Source organism: Leucopleurus acutus (genome assembly GCF_964270905.1).
Source record: "Leucopleurus acutus genome assembly, chromosome: 10".
NCBI lineage: Eukaryota > Metazoa > Chordata > Mammalia > Artiodactyla > Delphinidae > Leucopleurus > Leucopleurus acutus.
In genome coordinates, this window is record NC_139153.1 from 13,511,953 (window position 1) to 13,532,847 (window position 20,895).

Below are 20,895 nucleotides of genomic sequence, written 5' to 3' on the forward strand. Positions count from 1 at the left end.
AAATGATCACTGGGAGGTGGGGATGGGAATGAACTTGGAATATGTTTGATGAATCTCTAAAATATTTCTGAGCAAGAATGTTCTTACGTGGCTTTCTGGTTGTCACGTTGACCGTCGCACTGGAGGGGCCTGTCCCTGCAGAATTATATGCCTTGACAGCTAAATGATACAGAGCGCTGCCTTTTAAGTTGGTGATTTTTGTTGATGTCTGATTTCCTATTGTTCGTATTTTTCGAGCATTTTCTTCTTTGTCGTCATGTCTCCAGTATTTTACCTGAGAAAATAAAAAGGAAGACCTTGGATGTCATACCTGTTGGGGATATCTCCAACGTCATCAGGTGATTTTTTTTTTAATACAAGATTCTTATGACAGAGTTAATTTTCTATACAGCAAGTCGTAAGCAGAGCTTTCAGAACCAAGAGCTTTGTGCGTGCTGAGAAATCATCGATAATTACAAAGGCCCCCTTTTTGTTCTTAGCTTCAGAGTGAGATGGTAAACTGGCACAGTCATGGTTGGGTATTTCTCCCTTTTTCCCCACCTTGTTTTGAGCCCAAGTGATCCTCGGTGTATCAGAAGTCAAAGCTCATTTTGCCAACCATCTTATACATGCTTAGACCTGCATGTATTTAGACAGAGCTCTCTGGAGAGTACCATGGAAACGGGTAATCTCACAGTGAAATGCTCACGCTCCTTTAGAAACAACGATTCTCTAAAACAAATGCCTCTAAATGGAACTTTAGGTCTTTTTCCCATCAGTTCTCATTGAGGGGTAGGGACCCTTTCCCAGAACCAAGGCACCTGTCTCTTGCTTACCTCATACCCTTGTATCCGACCTCTATTCTTTTCCATGGGGGAGGCCCAGAAGACTTCAACATCTGTTGCAGAAAGACTTCTGGCAAAGATGTTGGCTGGTGCTTTGGTGGGTTCTGCAGATAAGTATGGAAAAAGTTATGACTCTATCAGCTGCATCAGAATAGGCTTCTAGATGCAAAGGCATCATATGGGCAAAGAATCAATGATTATAGAATAGTCCTTAGTGATTATGATCCAAACCCTCATTTTACAGAGAAACCATCATTATTAACAGCTGGGAGAGGATGGTGATGGAGATGGTGGTGAAGAGACTTTTTCAGTCTTTGGCTTCTACATTTAGGGGTAGGTGGAAGGGAAGTAACCCAGTACACTTAAGTTTAAGCACCACGTTTCATAGCCAGCAATTTATTTAACACACATCCTTCTTAATTAGCGTTTGTCCTAGGTGAGAGTCATAGTCACTGGTTACAAAAATTAGACAGAAAAAAGGAGAGTCAACTGACTTGACTAAGTTTCAGGAGGGCCGGGTGACGGTTCAGTTCTGCACAGACAGCTGCACGTCTTACGAGCTTGGCTGTACAAGTCATTTATGCTTTCTGGGCCTCAACCTCCTCAGCTGCAAAGGAGAGTCTGGACCCAGTCTGTCCCCTAAATTTCAGTTCTTTTTGCCAGACTTTTGCCAGAGCTGTGTACCATTTTTATGTCAAGATTTTCCTTCAGTGGTCTTTCTTAATGAACAACTCAGGCATGTTGTGAGTTATAACACAAATGAAATCCTGGTTTTGATTTGATAGCTGTATTTTTTTCTGATGCAACTCAAATCAATATGTAAGTATTAAATAATTTTAAAGGTTCACCTAGTACGTTTACAGTCAACTTGTGTGCTCCCTCTGGAATGCACATTCTGTTCCAGAAAATGGTATACATGGAGACCCCTAAGGTTTTGTCTATTTATAACAATGTGTGATTCTATTTATGTGTTAATTCATTCAGTATCTATTAGGGGTCTGTGTGTCGTACACGTTTCGACACCGGCGACACAGAGGTAAAAAATAAATAGCCGGCCCTCAAGAAACACATAAAACTAAAATTCAAAATTCATAATACATTGAGATGAGAATTATAACAGAGCAACGTTAAGACACAAGGAAAAAGAGAAGCGCCTCACTCCGTGGGCCTGGGGAAATGAGGGAAGACCTTGGCTGTTTGAGTTGAGTTTTGAAGGATGACCATGAGGTCACAAGGTGGGCAAAGCAGGGACCTTTAAGAGAAGGTGAAGCATATACTAGGGGCTCAAGCTTGTTTGGAGAATTGCAAGTCCTTTGGCTATGGTTGGAACATGGAGTATGCAGGGAAGAGGGGCAGGAGTTGAGGCAGGAAAGAGAGGTGGGGCCTAGATCATGGAGGACCACCGAGTCTAAGGGGCTGACTTTTTTAACTGGATGGAAGAATTTATTGCATCTTCACTTACTCCAAGTCAGTGACTCAACTTTTAATATGGTCTCATTCCGAACATCACCTTTGAAACAATGAAGGCGAGCTCCGAAGGAGATGAAGGCCATTAGGAGAGGTATTCTGAGAGCAGGGATGGCACAGAGGCAGTGAAAATGAGTGAGAACCCCTAAACATGATAACACCGGGGATGACAATGAGAGCAATCACACTGCTCTGTGACTTACTCTATTCTTTAATAACAGAATAATTTTTGAGTACAATGTGATTTATGAAAAAAATCATATTGAGAGGAAATACAAATTATATTTTGGCATTCACTTAAAGGCATAAAATAAAATAGAATTCTGTTGAAAGTAATGTGATAACTACATAGACATGAAGATCTTACATGGTACCTGAGATTCTGGTCCTTAGCAGTGGAATTACTAAAGGATAAGCATTTGTTTTTATACACCGTGGAGCTGCTATCTTTCTAAGAGATTGGTCGTAGATAATGAATCATATTTTTCATAGTACGCTTTTCTTGATTCAGGATATGCCTTCAGTTTATGGGTAGAGTGCTAAATTGATTGTACGTCCTGAAGTCAACATCTCAGAATTGAAGCAACATCATACCTTCTTCTGCAGAATATACCACCGTGGTGGGACTGAAAGGGCCTTCTCCTTTATTGTTGAAGACGCCCACTTTAACCTCGAAGGGAGAGAAGGGATGCACGCTCTCATTCCTGAACACGTATCTGGAGGCGTCCGCGGAGGCCAGCACGGTCAGCATCCAGATCATTTTGCCATAAGGCCGGAAGGCCACCACGTAACCAAAGCCTCTGCCGTTCTGTAATTCCTCAGGGACCGTCTGGGAAGAAAGGGAGGCGGTCTTCAGAGGCTGCAGTACTTTGATGCAGATGCTACATTGTTTTATTCCACTCCCCACCCCCATACACGCCCCTGTGTTCATGCTATCTTATTGGGGGCTTTGTCGAGAGTCTTCAATTTGGGATTTGCCATCCGTCTACCAGAGATATTCAGGGGGGATTGAAGCAGGGTTCAAAAAAAATCAATGAAAACCTGCAGTGGAGAGCCTGGCTTCCTGATGGGGGAGACCCAGCTCTGAAACTGTAGGAAATGACTGTGGAAGACACTGGACAGTTGATCTAAAAAGCAACATTCCCAACATGTACCATCTAGTAGGATCCTTCCTCCAGGGTCACACGGACACTCATTGAAAGAGCTCTCACCAAAGAAGTGAGGACCATCCTGGCTCAGGCAAGATCTTCCCTCTCAGCCCGGAAGTGCTAGGCTGGAAGGGGTGAATGGTTTCTCTCACTGCTGGGGCTCTGGTTAAATGACAGATTGGAACTTCCGCGGCTGTTGCCTAGAATCCTTCAAAATCACTGTGGACTCTTTCTGAAACTCTGACCTCGTGTCTCAAAATCAATTTTTAATAAAGTGGTGACTAACACACCTCTACGTTGGTGAAAAAACACTTTACACAAGAGGGCTCCTGCAGCAAAGCCAATCTTAGGAAATTGTGCTGGTACACGGAGTCTATTGTGGGCAGATGTTTTAAATCAATTGGCCTTGCAGTAATTCAGGAATAAAAGAAAAACTGGTTTTCTCTAAACCAGCCTTCTTTAATGTGCATATTATACATCTATACATTTTTTCTTACGTTCTCTTCCCTTTCATGATTGTTTATCCTGTGACCAACTGAATTAAAACTTGACTCCACAACTGACGGGGAAGCGCCATCTTTTCCTGCTAGCCATTCAGGCGAGAGCGAGTGTTTGCACTCAAACGATTTTGGCTGTTAAAAACAGAGAAGGCGACTTCCCATATACGTTTAACACAGAGTGAAATGATAAAATAGCCTAGGCTAATGTATGTTCCTTTCGTTCTTTGATTCATTTACCTCCCAGGTTATAACCAGTTCAGATTTGCTGCCTCCGCCTCCACTGACGTTAGCTGGGGTGACTTCGGGGACTGTTCAGGAGACAAAAAAACAAGTCATGTCAGGTGGCAAAGGCCAAGAGGGCCAGCAAGGTTGCCGGGCTGAGGTGACTCAGTTTAAACAGATCCTCGGATGCACACAGCTCTGAGGTCAGAAATTGTATGGTCGAGGGTCCCGAAGCATCAGCTCGCGGAAGTGAAACATACCCAGGAAACTGCTATTAGTTACCTCTTTCCCATTCAACAAGAGGCACACCTGTTATCTGACATGACTGAACAAAGATTCAGCTCCACCCCTAGAGGCCAAAGTTCAGGGGGATGAGGAAAGGACTGAGGTTCTGGTTCTAAGGCTTGGGTAGGCGTTTATGAGCCACGTGGCGGTACACAAAGAAGTGATGATACACACTCTGCCCGTGCAGAGCTCACAATCTCGCTGGAGGGTGGGAGCACATGCAGGACGATTCCAGAGCGATGTCGACAACCAACAACATGCGGCACAGACAGAATGGAGGAGTGCGGAGGCCGTCTGAAGCGCAGGCCGGGCTAACGGCTTCTCAGAGGAAGGTGAGTTTTGAGCTGGGTGTTGAAGGAAGTGGTGGACAGAGGTTGACCCCTGGCTTACCGTGCTTAACCTCTTTGACTCCCAGTTTCCTCTGTAAAAGAGGGCAAATTATGCTAGCTTCCCCCTCAGGATTGCTGAGAGGAATTCATTAAATTACGATTTTGGAGGGGAAAAGGAAGCATGGGGTTAGCTATAGTATCATCCTGTAAATGAAAGACTCCAGACAGAATCTAAAAATGTCCGGCTGGGGTATAGATTTGGTGACTGGGAATGTCCCCTTGGATAAAACCAACGAAGTACAGCCAGATGGATTTGTGTCCAAGAGTAGGGTCAGAGATTCCATTTGCTCTGGGGCCTTCCTCTTCCTTCAATAACATTTGGCCTCATCGCAGCTGGGACCTTCACACACACCCACACTAGGCCTCCCACTCTATGTGAGACAAATACAAGGGATGCAGGTGAATTTATGTTGTTCTCTCACCGTGCTCACCCAAGCTGCGTACACAGAAGCTCCTATAAAACTGCCGACCGGGCTTGCGTGAATTACTAGGATGGCCCTAATCTTAGCTTTTGGGAAGGGTTTATACCCTAAGAAGATTTACTGAACATTTCTGAAGAACTTATTCTTTGCCACTTGACATTTCTGTGAGTTGATTTCATTTGAAGTGTGGGTGTGCATTTGAAAAAATAATAATCCTGGTAGGAGAGTCTTGGTGACAAAGGAACCAGTGAAGAAAGACGTGGTGTTTGAGAGAACGAAGCAGAGTGTCTCGCCCAGTACCAGGGAACCCAAGGAAGAGTGAGAACATAACTCTGGATTGAAACTCACTGCTGGGACTCACAGAGAGAGAGAACAAGCTAGTGGTTACCAGTGGGGAGAGGGAAGGGAGGAGGCGCAATGTAGGGGTAGGGGAGTAAGAGGTACAAACTATTATGTACAAAATAAGCTGCAAGGACATATCACACAGGGTAATATAGCCAATATTTTATAATAACTATAAATGGAGTATAACCTTCAAAAGTTGTGAATCACCATATTATACACCTATAACTTATATAATATTGTGCATCAACTATACTTCAATAAAAGTTAATATATAAAAATAAAAACAAAAACACCAACAAAATAATGAAACTCCCTGATGGTAAAGCTGAGCATCTATTGGTCTCATTTCTGATGATCACAGTCACTCAGGGAAGGGTGGGCTAGCACAGAGCCTCGTTAGGGCTGAAGAGCAGGGAGATTCAAAGCCTTTCCCTAAGGAACAGGAGCTCCTGTATCCTTGGTGTTACTCACGGGCCTCTTCTGTCCTCCGCTTCTCAGAGGGCTGACTGGGCTCCCCAATCCCAATCACGTTGGCTGCAACTGTGCGGAATTCATATTCGACCCAAGGGTTCAAACCCACCACAGTTGCTGTGAATGTCTTCCCATCAATGAGTTCTGGGACTGAAAGACATCAAAAGGTGACCATGTTTCATACGATTCCATGTTAGGAAGATGGGAACTTCTATCCATCATCATCACCACTACTGTGTTCGGGGCATTGCTGCAGATCTGAGGGTAGCTGCACAAACAGCCCTTGCAGGGAGGTAATCCCAGACCTCTCTGTGCCAGACTAATAAACTCAAATCACACACCAGCAGATGACATCACAAAAGACAGTCTTCAAAGCCCAAAGCTACTTGACCATGATCACTATTGTTCTCACCTCACCTGTTTTTCAGCATTTACTGTATCGGGCTGGGCATATTGTTTAATCCTTCCAACTATCCTATGAGTAAGGTGAAATTATTCTCTTCATTTTTATAGATGAGGAAAATGTACCACATAAAGGTCAAGTGACTCGCCCAAGGTCATACTGGATTTGCACCTTTGTCTGACTGCATGGCTCAAGCTCTGTAACTTATTATAACAATGGAGTAATAATGTTGTAAGTCCACATAACTACTGTTAATGAACTGTGTTAGCATACCAAAAGAAAGAATCTGTAAACATAAACGGAACGGCCCATGAAGAATAGAAAAAGAGTCAGAGAGGCAGAATCTGATAGTGTTCATCCAGCAGGATTTGGGGAAGGCCTCCCTTCACAGAGGACAGGGCCCCCTGCTTGATGCCACAAGCCATGGAGCTCTGGACTTGGCTTCTATGCTCACTGCACAACCTTTTGGGCTTTGAATTAATTGCTATGAAGATTTCCCAATGGGCCCAGGAGACTCAGAGGGACGTCCCCTGTGACAAAGCTGAGGCCCCTGTGACTAGGCTTCAGTGGCTTCTAGCCTCCTTGGGGCCACCCTTTTAGAGTCCTTCCCTCCAAAGTTGAAGAAAGTGGGTTCTGGAGTCAGACAACCTGGATTCTAGCCCTGACTCCACACTCAGTAGCCAAACGACCTTGGGCAAGTTGCTTCACCTTTTCATGCCTTGGTTTCCTCACCATAAAATAAGGCTAATAACAATATCTATTCACAGTGCAGTTGAGAACACTCAAGAAAAGCACTTAGCAGAACATACGGCACATATGGAATTGGCTTAACCAATTCCAGCTGTTTTCTTTTGTAAACCATCATTATTATCGTCATGAGAATCAGCATCTTCATCCCACTCCTGTCCTTCATTATATTTATTCAGCAATTTGTTTTTTTTAAGTATCACAATCATTTCTGTATGGGGTCATAACAATTCTTATTATTCCCATTTAACAGAAGAGGAATATGAAGATGTGTAGAAAGCTGCTGATTAGCAAAGTCAGGACTAGAATTCTTATCTCCTTAACTTCCAGATTTTTCCTTTCCTTCCTTCCTAAAACACTCCTGTGACTCAGAAGAAAGTCAATGATTCAGCTGGAAACACAGAAACCCATTTCAGAGGTTAGATAAGCTAAAATGGAAAGACCAGAAGAGTGTGTAACTTGCTTGCAATAACTACTTGTTTGTCCATATTTTCCTCAAACAAAACCTAAATAAAATAACAAAACGAGTCAATTTGGAGGTGTAGACAGCAGCAGGGATGGTACGGCCAACACATGTATTCTTTAATTTTACAAAATCTCATGCCTCTTCATGCCCAAATATATCCATCTAAAAAAATGGGCAGCAAGTCAAGAGGCTCCACGCAGCCCTTAGATACGGGTTCCTTGAAAGCTGTGTACAAACTTTACAAAGACTGTGATTCAACAGTAACATAATCCACTGCTTTTCAAAGTGCCCCACTAGTGGTACACATATGATTTTAGGCAATGCACAGATAGATGATGCTTTTTATTTTTATAACTAATGTATTTTAAAATGTGTGTCAAAGATATAACACAACAGACCTACTATCATTGCAGACTTATTGCTTAGAACAAATTAACAAACAAACAAATATGAATCCGTAGAAAGAAAAATATCAAATAGTATACTGGTTGAGGTATAGGAAACACTGCCATAAAGTCTCATCTGTAGCTGTGTCTGAATGAGAACCTAGACGCCTCTCGGCTTCTGCCACAGAGCTGTGTCCATTCCGCTGAGTTTCAGAAGCCCCTGTGAGACACCAGCACCAGGCATCCAACATGGTACCTGTATTAACTGCTTGCCAGCCCACGGAGAACGGAGTCCTGGCTTGAATGACATACATGGTGATGGGGCTGTGGTTGTCAGGCCCGGGTCGCCAGGAGAGCTGAGCAGTGGTGTCTGTAATTTCATCTATGGCCACAGCCTCTGGGGGGCCTGGAGGACCTGAGAAAGAGCAAGACCCTCAGAAGTTGAGCAGAGTGTTCAAATGTCCAAGGATGTGACCACTTTGTTGAATGGGGCGCTGACCTATTCAACTGTTGATTCATCCACCCACAGATTCATCACTTGTCAATTACTTTTTGAGTAGCTGTTAGGAGCCTGGCTTTCTTCTAGGCTCTGAAACTACAGAGATGAGCGAGACGTGGCCCGGCCCCTTCCTTCCACGGCTTCACAATATAATAGGAAAAACCAGTAGGTATACAAAGAATTACAATAGCATATTTGTTCTAGATGTCAAGAGAGAATATTGTGGTACCACCAGGGCCCAAATTCATTAATCCATCCATCATATATAACAAGTTCCTACTACGGGTTGGACACTGTTATCTGGGTAAGTGAAGATTGGAGCCTTCTGGAAATGGTCATTTCTACCCCTGATGATGTGAGCGAAGGTGACTTTAGAACTCTGGGGGTCTCAGTGCTGCTCTGTACATTCCAGCTGCATTGGAATGTCCACGTAAAATGCCAACACACACTTGCGTGCCAGGGAACTGCTGTGAAAGTGGCCTGTGTGCACGAGCCCCAAGACTGTGCCTTCTTCAAAGCGATTTCAAAATCGGGTTGAGAGTCGAAGGACCACATTGGCAGTTTCTGTAAGTTTCACACCTGTATTTTCCTCCTTCTGCTCTGGATGTGCATTGTTTCTGCCATTGTACTTAGACCACTGAAACGGGCGGAAATCAGTTTTAAATGAAGGCTTGTAAATCATAAAGAAACGGAGGGCTGGAAAGTGGTTGGTAAGCAAACACAAAATAACCGCAGAGCCAGAGCAAAGACTCAAAGCTGTCCTTGATTCCAACATGAAACGCTCTTAGCAGGAGGTTAAAGGCATTTCTAACAAGTGACCACCCGGACAGAGAAGGTGAGTGTGAGGGACACATAACGACACAGCTTGTATCCATTAGACAGGAGGAAGGAGATCTTCCTGGGAGGGATGTGCTGAGGCCCGGGACAGCAATCACATGTTCTTCCAAAATACTACGGGGCCACGGCGCAGGGGCAGGGAAGAAAGAGACCTTTCACAGAGTGCTGAGAAGTTAATGGCAATTTCTGGAAGTAACACTTTGTTCTGGGACTCACTTCTGCACCCTTTAAGTGATGCCCTAAATTTCTCTTTCCTTTTTTAAAAATCATTTCTTATAGACCCACAGATGAGACTAAATTTATCTTCTCCCTCCTACTCCTGAATGAAAGGTCTGCAAGTCGGTATGCTGGCACTGATTAATTTTCCATAGTGACATTTCAGCATGTCAGTCTAATGCCACCTAGATAGAACTGAGGTAACCTCTGGTCTTCAGGACTCTTATTAATCAGAGAAAAGTCCAGAAGACAATATAATCTTTTTTTTTTTTTTTTTCTCACCAGCTTTCTCATCCCAGCATTCCCATCCTTTCTTAAAATAGATGCTCCTTCCATGGCCTTTAGAATCAAAGTACCACAAGGAGAAAAGTGTTCCTCTCCACATTCCTCAGTGAATTAAATTGATAGAGGAAGATCTGAGCCCACTGTTGGCAACTAGGAAGAAGGACATGAAGGGGTGGCATGAAGTTGGCCACGGGGGGTAAGATGGTACTTTCACAGCGCGGTTTGCTGTTTGTTATGTCCCTGCTACCAGCCTCGCCCAAGTGTAGATATGCTACACCCTGCAGAATGTTTACCACCTTTGTTTTGGGGAAGTTGGGTCTCTCTTTCAAAATGACAAAATGAGCAAATGTTTATCCTCTGAGCAAAGTGGTAACATGGTCTGGGGCTCAAACAGTTTGTGTCACAGGCAACAGCAGAGGGAATGCAGGTGTTACACCTGCATCCCTGTTTCTTTCTCAGGGAAGGGTGGCCTTTCTAGCTGCTGTTCGAGTGCTCTAGATTAAATAAAGTAGATATCAGAGAATCAAGGAAGCCAGAGACAAGACTCAAAGCTTTACTAGTTTCAGACACAAAAATCTCTTACATGTCAGTGCAACACATACCAGCCTTGCCTCTGCAACACGCAGAAAAGCTGAAAGGGCAGAGCTAGGAGGAGGTTAAACAAAAGATGATGGTTTAAAATGGCATATTAATTTCTTGGCTTTATTAACTGATCAGGCTAGATGTTCTCTTAGACCGCATTTGCAAATTCCTCTTGGTATTTCATGTTATTTTCTGTGAAATGAAGTATACAATATCATTTAAGAAATTCAACTATTACTAATTTAAATATTTATTAGTCTAATTTATTGGCATTTAAACTGCTGATCTGAACATTATCCTAATGAAATAGAGGATACATTTTCAACAACAGAATTATTTTGGTCCCCAGTGGAAGAGCAGACCAGCTCTGGTGTATTTTAAAATGGAAATAAACCCGGTCCCGTAGGTTATACTGTGGGTAGCTCTACCCAGGTTGGAAGTTCTTTCTCTTCTCTGGCCCTTATTCCTTCCATTATAGAAAGGTTTTTAAGGCGATTTAGAGGGGAACCAAAGCAGATCTGATGGAAAAGCTATTTTTCTTATCCTCTCTTGACAATCCGTTTGAGTTGCTAACTTCCACACACCTCCCCCCTCATGTTATGCCCACAGGACATAGCAACACTTTTTGTGGCTTCCAATAATATCTTATTCTCTGTGTACTCAGATTCATCCTGCCTCCAAATGTGACACCTCCTGTATTTGCTTGCACCCAAAATTCTGCTGGCCAAAGATTCCTACACACCGATAGTTAGGGTTCGAATGAAGGAGACGCTGGCTAAGAGATTATTTGGATATTCTGATTCGGCTTTACATTTAACTTTAGCAAACCCCTGAGCATGTGTCAGTTTGATTCTGGCATGTACACTGGTTCACAAAGACTTGAACTTTAATTAAAAAAATAGTTCTTAAAAGTCCACTTACTGTTCCTTTAAACATTGGTTTGTTGAGGCTCAGTCAAGTCATTCACAGCCATTTGGATGAGGTGAGGCCATGTCTGTCATATGCGAGAGAATCTCACCAATGTCAGTTTTGACATCAACTTCCTGCTTATTGACTATATCCCAGGCAGGAACTCTTTCCTTCTAAAGCCATATTTTAGAAACTGGACAGAACTATTAACTTTAGGGGGAAAAAAATGGGAAAAACTGGTGATGATTTTACTTAAGCCACTGTTACATCAGTGACCTAACTCACTACAGTAAGTCCCCTACATGCGAATGAGTTCCATTCTGAGAGCGAGTTCGTAAGTCCAGTTTGTTCCTAAGTCCAACAAAGTTAGCCTAGGTACCCAACTAACACAGTCAGCTATATAGTACTGTACTGTAATAGGTTTACAATACTTTTCACACAAATAATACATAAAAAACAAACATAAAAAATAAAGAAAACATTTTTAATCTTACAGTACAGTACCTTGAAAAGTACAGTAGTACAGTATAACAGCTGGCATACAGGGGCTGGCATCAAGTCAACACGCAAGAAGAGTTACTGACTGCAGGAAGGAGAGGAAGTGGGAGATGGTAGAGTTGAAAGATTGTCAACAGAAGATGGAGGGCAAGCTGCAATTTCACTCACGCCTGACGTTGATGGAACCCAAGTTTGCATCTTTGAAAGTCTGCAACTTGAAGGTTCGTATGTAGGGGACTTACTGTAATTTGGTTGAGCCCAGACGAAACAGCAAAAGGCACAGTTTCATCCTTCTTTAAGCTATTTGCTTTTCCTAATCTAAAGTTATTCTGTTCTAGTTATTCTGGTGTTGAACTCCAACACTATAAATCAGAGTACTGGGAGCATTTATAGGGGTTATTTTCAGTACAGAGTAACTGAATTTGCTCTGCACTTTCTGATCCCCTACGAGAAATAGAGGCACACAAAACTTCTGTAGACTCTTAACCACTGTTTACAATGTTTACCTTCTATCGTCTTTTCCCCTGTAATTCTAAACCATTGAGGTTTTTAGAACTCTGTGCTGGAGCAGATATCACAAATATATTTTAAGAACAAAACCCAAAATTCCCATACCTCTCACAATCAGGTCAGCAGCGGCAGACAGCCTGTCTACACTTGTCTGGACCATGCAGACGTATTTCCCAGCATGCTTCAGCTGGATGTTCCGGATCATCAAATCACCAGCTGAATCCTGCTGATAAAGTAGGGGAAAGTGGCCACAATTACTTTTTAATGAGCTCTAAATATCATTATCACATGAAGGACACTGTGACTAATGGATTTATTTTACACTGGCTGATGAAAACATTAGTGATGCAAGCCATGGCCTATTAAAAATATGTGAGCCTGCCTGAGAGATAACAACAGCAACATCTTCAGAACACACCTAGGACAAGACCTCAGGTGCCTGGCTTCTCTGTGTCTCTGGAGCAGTTTGCCATCCACGCTGGAAGCACTTAAACTTATGTAATAAAGCAGCTGCTGACCTAGTCCTGTGGGTTTCTTCAGATATGCCCTCAGCCTACAGCCTTCGCTGGCACTGCAGTACTTGGGAACTCTTGATTTGGAAAGGGGAGGCAAGCCCACATTTGGAAGCATCTATATTTTACTGCACAACCCTGTCTTATAGGCATCGTTCTGACTGCTCCCAGGTTTGAATTAATGAATTATGAGGACCAGACTCTCCAAGGACATCTTGCATCACCTACTGTGGAACAGTGCTAATTTGTTTTCCAATGCCAAATGTATGTTTGATCAGCAGATGAATAGGACTAATTACATCCCGGTACGGATGTCTATGTGCCCTAGAAATATTTCCACATCATTCACCAGCACGGGACTTTTAATAAATGTGAGGAGATGCCTCCACAGGCCATCACAAGGCTGGCATTTTAACTGAAGAACACTGCTACACCTTGGAGTTCGGTTTCAGAGCTCTGTTCATCAAACACTTGGAGAACAACTGCTTGAGCAAGCGAACACCCAAGGGTTCAGAGTCAGGAAGCTATTTTTATTTCTAAACCTTGATGGATGACAAGATAACATAGGTTATTTTGGCCCTCTTGTTATGCTTCTAAATGACAATAATATTGGATAATACTTAATGGTACTTAATATCTGGCAGGCATATATTACACCAAATACTGACATGTCCTGTGAGGTAGGTACTTTTATTATCCCTACTTTACAGATGAAGAAGCTCAAGCACAAAGAGGTTATTCGTCTTTCCTAGAGTCACTTAGCTGATCAGTGGCACAACCAGAATGTGAGCCCACAGAGTTTCAGGCTCCAGTCCCCTACTCGTTACCAGACTGCTGTCCTATCAGCTGGAAAGATCTTATTCTCATTCTAAATGTGTACTTAGTTTTCCTCCTTGGTTTCAGTACAGCATATTACATATTTACCCACGGCAATGAAAGACACAGAACCGCCAAGAGTTGTAAACAGGATTAGGAGAAAGGCAAAAGCATATCGTCAAGAGAGAGCTTAAGTTTTGGGACTTAGTTGTCTGGGGCGGATCCCTGCTGTGTGACTTCCTGTGAGTCTCTTAATGTCTCTGGGCCTTAGTTTATTGACCTGTGAAAGAAGGATGCATTGCCTATCGTGCTAGCTTGTGAGAATCAAATGAGATTGTATGTGTATGTGAAATCCGGAAAACTGTGAAGCACAGGGTAAATTTAAACTAGTATTACGGACGGCTACGATCAGTTTTCCTTGTGAAACAATTATGTCAAAGACATTAAATCTAATTCAAGGAGATCTGTGAATTTCTTTTTTAAACCTGAAATCTATATTTCATTTATAACACTTGGGTTCTCATCCAGATTCTACTATTTACTAATCAAGTCTTATAATTGCTAGTAAAATAGGGTAATTGCTACCATATTTCACAGAGATTCTGTGAGGATTAAAGAGCTGATATATAGGAAAATGCTTGATAAATGATTAGGCACTTTGCAAATATAAGTTATCATCATCATCATGATTATTAATACTACTTTACCTAAGACATTTCATGTGCTAGGACTTTGAACAGAGGCTTAAACAAAAAATATGCCTCACACGGGGGTATGTGCAAGGAAAGTGGGAAGTCACAGTGGTTTAAAGGAAATGGATACACTATCTCAATAATTTGTTTTATTCAACAAGGGCTTGAAGGTCAAAGAAACCAGTTGTAGCCAGCAGATTTCAGAGCACAGCAATCCATTAACAGAATTTGATGACTGTGTGGTTTGGAGTGTGCTCTCCTTATTTGCAGATTTTGACCACATTTGTGTTTTTAACGTAAAAGTGAAACAACAAGAAAAATAAACTCGGGATTGAGGTATGAGTCTCACAGAAGCAGACCCCAGTAACTTTCTCTTTCCCTTCAAAGTCATACAGACCAAACTGTTTACTGAGATCTACATTTATGTTCCTACCAAAGAGAACAAAGCAGCACTGTTGTCTGCTCTGTTCCTGACCGAACACTCAGAGCCGCTCAGAGGACAATGAAATAATAACTCTTCCGAACACTGCAATAGGTCGGCTCTCCCAAGCATCATCTGTACCACACTGACACAGGAAGCAGAAACTGAGAAATGGGCTTGACTTCAGAATTGCTTCCTTACCTCTTCTGTTATCCAGCGCTAACCCTATAGACACTTATGATCCTGGTGGCTAATACACTTAGCTCTCACAATTTGTAGCGCTGTCCCACATTTTGCAGTTACTTCTTAGCAATGGTTGATTGGTGCTAGTACTGGTATCACAAAAGAGACAAACACTTCCCATACAAAAGGCTAATGAGAGTGATTCCATGGACAGAGGTCTCGACAAAAGGCGGTCACTAGTGCTTGACTCCATCACGGGTATCTCCATCTGTGCCTCAGCCCTGGCTGACGTGCAGCCCGTCCAGCATGAAGTGCATATCTGTCTGATTGGCAGGACATCTATTTTGATTGCCCAAGCATCTGTTCTGATTGGTTGGTGCCCGTGCCATTCTGAGAGATAATATTTTTATTTTTTATTATCTCTTATGCCCAAGACATTTATTTTAGTCTGAAAACAAATATTCTGCTTAATCTATGAAGGTTTTCTCAGTATATATGCTCATGTTATTAGAATTGATGTTACCCTCCTTCAATGAATACAACCGTTAATGTTTCTCACATACTTCTTTTGTGGTAGGCATTGGGCTATATAGTTTTCTAGACCTGAAGGTATTTAACATCCTCAATGCCTTTGTGAAGTAGTTAATATCACTCTCACTTGGGCAAAGTTATTAGGCTGAACCGTATCAAAGTGGTTCAGAATGGTTAATAATGGCAATTTCATCCAGCCTTCCTCAACCAGGACTCCAAGAGAGAATTATTAATGACTCGAGTCATCCACTGATGTAATGAATTAACTTCTGTCTCATGCATCTAAAATGGTACCAGTTGTATACGATCCTTGGGAGAGTTGAGAAAATAGTTACTCAAATCATTTTTGGTGTTCTGTAATTCAGTGGAGGGGTACTGTTTGACAAAGGCAGCGAGAACGTAAATAGAGGAATAGCAGTATCTTTGAGAGGAACATAGGCCCTCCACATATCATACAGATAATCTGTAAGCCTTAGCCCATTTATTCCCAACATAACGGATGGGGGTAAGATGAGGTGAGTAAATCCGATTCCTGTGGGAGCATGAGGGATGGGAGGGCTTTTCAACACAGGCTCATGCTTATATTCTGCTGTCTTTGATTGGACTCCTCCATGATAATAGCAGCCAGAATGAACCTGTTTTTTTTTTTTTAATTTTTATTGGACTACAGTTGATTTACAATGTTGTGTTAGTTTCAGGTGTACAGCAAAGTGAATCAGTTATACATACATATATCCACTCTTTTTCAGATTCTCTTCCCATATTGAGTATTGAGTAGAGTTCCCTGTGCTATTCAATAGGTCCTTATCAGTTATCTACTTTATGCATAGTAGTGTGTATATGTCAATCCCAATCTCCCAATTTATCCCCCCATCCCCCGAATCTTCATTGCTAATAGGAGAGTAGGGCTATGTTAGGGCAGAACAATTTTTTTTTTTAAGATTTTTTTGATGTGGACCATTTTTAAGTCTTTATCGAATTTGTTACAATATTGCTTCTGTTTTTTTTTATGTTTTGGTTTTTTTGGCCGTGAAGCATGTGGGATCTTAGCTTCCCGACCAGGGATTGAACCCGCACCCCCTGCATTAGATGGTAAAGTCTTAACCACTGGACCTTCAGGGAAGTCCCAAGGGCAGAAAAATTATTTTTGAGAATGATTGTGATAGATTCAAACTGTTTCCAGAGTTAACCTCTTCTTGGTGTAAGAGTTCAATGATGCTATGTGTATTTTATGGAAAGTAAGACATTTTGAAAATTCAACGATTAGAATTCAAATTATCTGGAGATATTAAATAATCTGATCAGACTTTCAGATTCAAGAAAGAGAGCCCTAACCTCACAATGATAAGTCTTCTACAAGAGCCAAAGGGTGTTTAAACAGCAGCCTAAAAGCATCTCAGTAAACTGTCCTTAAGCTATTTTCTTCATCAGGTTCAATGGCATATGGTACAGTATGGGGCAGAGAACTTGGGATTTGAAGTTTGAAGCTGATTTCTGCAACTTAATAGCAGTGAGGGCCAGGTAAGCCACATAGCTCCCATTAGCCTCAGTTTTCTCATTCATACACAGTAATGAATAACTAATCTATAGGGTTAAGGATTATGAGGATTAAGAAAAGGCATGGCCTATAGGTGGCTCAATGAGCAGGGCTGCAATCATCACTCAAAAAGGAGCAGATATTAATCAAGAGTTTTTGGAAATAAGGTGTTTGAACAAAAGTTAGTCTAAATGACTCATCTGAGTCAGTTTTGAGACCTTTAGTTGCTGACTGCATTTCCTGGGGATAGTTTGATATTAATACTTACCCCTCCGACTCTTTCAAAGTGGTCCCCGTCTTTGTCAAAGTCTATCAGGTGTCCATTAAATGACCAAGTAAACACGATGTTTAGCGAGTGATCGTGGGTTACCTGGCATGGCAGAACGATACTTTCTCCAACAGTGACATCCATACTGGAAGGGGGTACCATTACCCTTGTTGGATCTGGAGAGTGAAAACAAAGCAAAACAACAAAGCCTGTGAGCTGGTGTGGAAATAAAACGTAGAATCCAAGTGCAGGATGAAATACTAAGGAGTTTTGCTTTATTTTGTCTTAGTCTGTGCCCGGCAAACCTTAGTCATCTGGGAAGCTCAGAGTCGGGCCAGGAGGTCATTTTTAATATGAAAAGATGAAAACACTTATTATGTGAACCTTCACAGAGCAGCAGAACTCAGCTGGGGAGCACTGGGGTTAGCTCTCTTAAGACACTTATGGAAGGGCCTACTGCTGGCAGACTGCTCTGAAATTATCTCTTCAAAAAGGTTTTTAGATCTCCCCAGTTTCACTAGAAAGCAATACTACAGCTGAGTGCAAACAGGAAAATCCTTGTTAATTTGAACTTTGTTGGGGTTTTTTTCTATTATAAAAGTGATACATATTTAGTATAGGGAATTTAGAAAATTCAGGGAATTTGAAAGGAGAGACCAAAACAAAACAAAATCCTACTTAGTTTCTGACTGTCCAGATAAAACCCCTATTTTCATTTTAGTATAATTTCCTCCTGTCTTTTGGATTCATAATTTTTCAGTTGTCTTGTTTTGCATTATTGTAAACATGCTACACATGTGATTTTCCTTTTTTCTCTACTTAATATAGGCTTATACCTTTATCCACATATTTTTATAATCTGCATAATATGCTGTTAATAGTTTCAATCACTTTGAAACTAGTAAACATTTTAGCAAATTTTATTATAATTATAAATAATGCTGTAATGAACATCACTGACAAAATTATATGTATATATAACTTTTTTTATTGAACAATAGTTGATTTACAATGTTGTGTTAGTTTCTGCTGTACAGCAAAGTGATTCAGCTATACATATATATACATTCTTTTCCAGATTCTTTTCCACTATACGTTATTACAAGATATGGAATATAGTTCCCTGTGCTATACAGTAGGTCCTTGTTTATTTTATATACACAGTAGTGTGTATCAGTTCCTCCCAAACTCCTAACGTTGCTCCCGCCTTCCCCTTCGGTAACCATAAGATTGTTTTTATGTCTGTGAGTCTTTCTGCTTTGTAAATAAGTTCATTTGTACCATTTTTTTAGATTCCACATATCAATGATATAATAATATTTGTCTTTCTCTGTCTGACTTTACTCATATATTACTTTTTTTTTTTTTTTTTTTTTGCGGCACGCGGGCCTCTCACCGTTGTGGCCTCTCCCGCTGTGGAGCAACAGGCTCCGGACGTGCAGGCTCAGCGGCCGTGGCTCACGGGCCCAGCCGCTCCGCGGCATGTGGGATCTTCCCGGACCGGGGCACGAACCCGCGTCCCCTGCATCGGCAAGCGGACTCTCAACCACTGCGCCACCAGGGAAGCCCCACATATTACTTCTTTAAAATAAGGACTACTAATTCATTTTTAAATTCACCCTTTACATTACAGTTTTAATTGGGAACAGAAAGGACTTGCTTAGCCAAGATAGTTTATAAACTCTAAAACTACATTCACACATAGGTAGTCTCTTATTTCTCACTGAAATTGGCTTTCATAAATGGTGTCAGAGAATAAAATGGTGAAAAGCAATTTGAGTTAAATAAAAAGGTCATATAAGTGCCTAAGGAATAAAATGATGAATTCAGCCATATTCCAGAAATTTCTCTGTACTAAACCAAGTCAAACAAAACCAACCAAACAAACCATAATAAAGAAGACAAATCAAAAGCAAACAAAAACAATATAAAAACAATGGTTAATCCCCTTCAACATTCACAGGATTGTGTCTCACATGCTGTGTGGCACATAAACATTTACTGAATGTAGCTCTTAGATTAAAATCTCAGCTGAGAATTTTGTAATGGAGTCTCATAGGAGACTTTTGATTGGTCTTTTTTTCCAACAACCCACCCACTAAAATTTCCTCTTTAAAGAGAGTATTTAAAACAGTTTTTCTACCCTTTTATCCAACTGTGGAAAGCAAACATCTCAGGTTGTTAAAAAAGGAACGTCTGTGTCCATAAATAGATTATAATCTAGTGGAGGGACATACTTTTGCTGTTTTCTGAAAGTAGGTAAAGCTCATGATGCGTGGATTGGTGTGCTTTTAGTCACTGCTGAACGAATGATGTCCATGAAATGAGAAGTGAAAAACAGGTACTCCTAGCTAAGAGGTAATGGGAGACAAAAGTGTTTGTTTCAAAACCTGAGGCTTTTTGCAAGTCACATAATCAAAATATACTCCATTGGTTAACTGACCCACAGGAAAAGATACAGACTGAGATTTTTTTAAATGAGCGAAGGAGTTGAGAGCAAATCACCTTAGTATAATGCTAAGCAGAAATCTAGGAATAGCTCCATTTGACTTAACATGTCATTTATCATTTTTTAATTTAAATTTTCACCTATAAAATGAAGATTGGAACATATAATTCCTGGACAAAATGATATATGTCTGTGGTTTGTATTTGGCAAGATGTCACCTCATTCTATTTTAAATAGCTGTCCACTGATTTCACAATTTAGATTTTCATTTTAATGTACCTTCATTCATTTGTTGATCTATCTACCAAGCACTCATTAGGTGTTATAAGGATAACAGTGCCCTAGTACCAAGAAAGATAGAAAAAACTTATTTGTAAAAACTAATCGAGCTCCTCACATTCTAGATACCATGTTACACGCTTGACAAGGATTGTTTCATTTATTCTCAACAAATACGTAGTATTATCGGCTATTTAACAGATGAGGGAAACTGATACCTAAGGGTGGTTGAGGAATTATCTATTGTGCTAAGCTGACTCCCTTCATTTAACTGAAAACATGATATCCATTCACAAATCATCCATGCAACAAGGCTAAGGGCATAATATAGCAATTTGCACTCTTGATTATGTGTAGTCAGCTGAGGATATGTAAATGCAGAAGAAAGTCAAAGAAGGCCATGGGGTGAAGATGGTTTCAGAGGGCTTCACTGCAAGAGTAATCAAGTTACTGCCTTAGACAGGTAAAAAGAAGTGATGATTTTATGCCTAAAATGCTGGCTCTAGCTATAAGCTTACACATCACACTGATGAGTGCAGAGTCAAATGTCCAGGTTCAGGTCCTTAAAAATGTCTTGCAGTTGGCACCTACCCTAAAGCCTAGAGTCATATACAATTCTGGCTGACATTTTTAATTGACATTTGTTTCCTAAATAAATGTTCATCCGTTTACGCACGTGTAGCTATCTGGGACAGATTTTATTACTGGTGAACTCAGTTGCCTGTTAACCAAGGACCAGAGAAGTGCTCTAAATCAAGGATTATGCTGGCACAGTTGCTGTGCTGACAGCTGCTAA

At 41.3% G+C, this 20,895-nt stretch overlaps 1 protein-coding gene across 6 annotated transcripts in view; it reads right to left on the reverse strand.

Annotated features, from left to right (window-relative positions):
• CNTN4 (contactin 4) overlaps positions 1-20,895 on the reverse strand; it is a 962,626-nt gene that overhangs the window by 12,380 nt on the left and 929,351 nt on the right. For 4 of the 6 annotated variants that reach the window (XM_082847221.1, XM_082847220.1, XM_082847219.1 and 1 more), the window contains 8 exons: positions 17,372-17,547; positions 12,517-12,637; positions 8,332-8,490; positions 6,074-6,223; positions 4,177-4,247; positions 2,886-3,120; positions 816-928; positions 88-274 (listed from right to left, as the gene is read on the reverse strand). In XM_082847221.1, the coding sequence (XP_082703347.1) occupies positions 88-274; positions 816-928; positions 2,886-3,120; positions 4,177-4,247; positions 6,074-6,223; positions 8,332-8,490; positions 12,517-12,637; positions 17,372-17,547 (1,212 nt within the window). The remainder of the gene's footprint in view (positions 1-87; positions 275-815; positions 929-2,885; positions 3,121-4,176; positions 4,248-6,073; positions 6,224-8,331; positions 8,491-12,516; positions 12,638-17,371; positions 17,548-20,895) is intronic. The other 2 variants (XM_082847222.1, XM_082847218.1) reach the window with 1 other exon arrangement.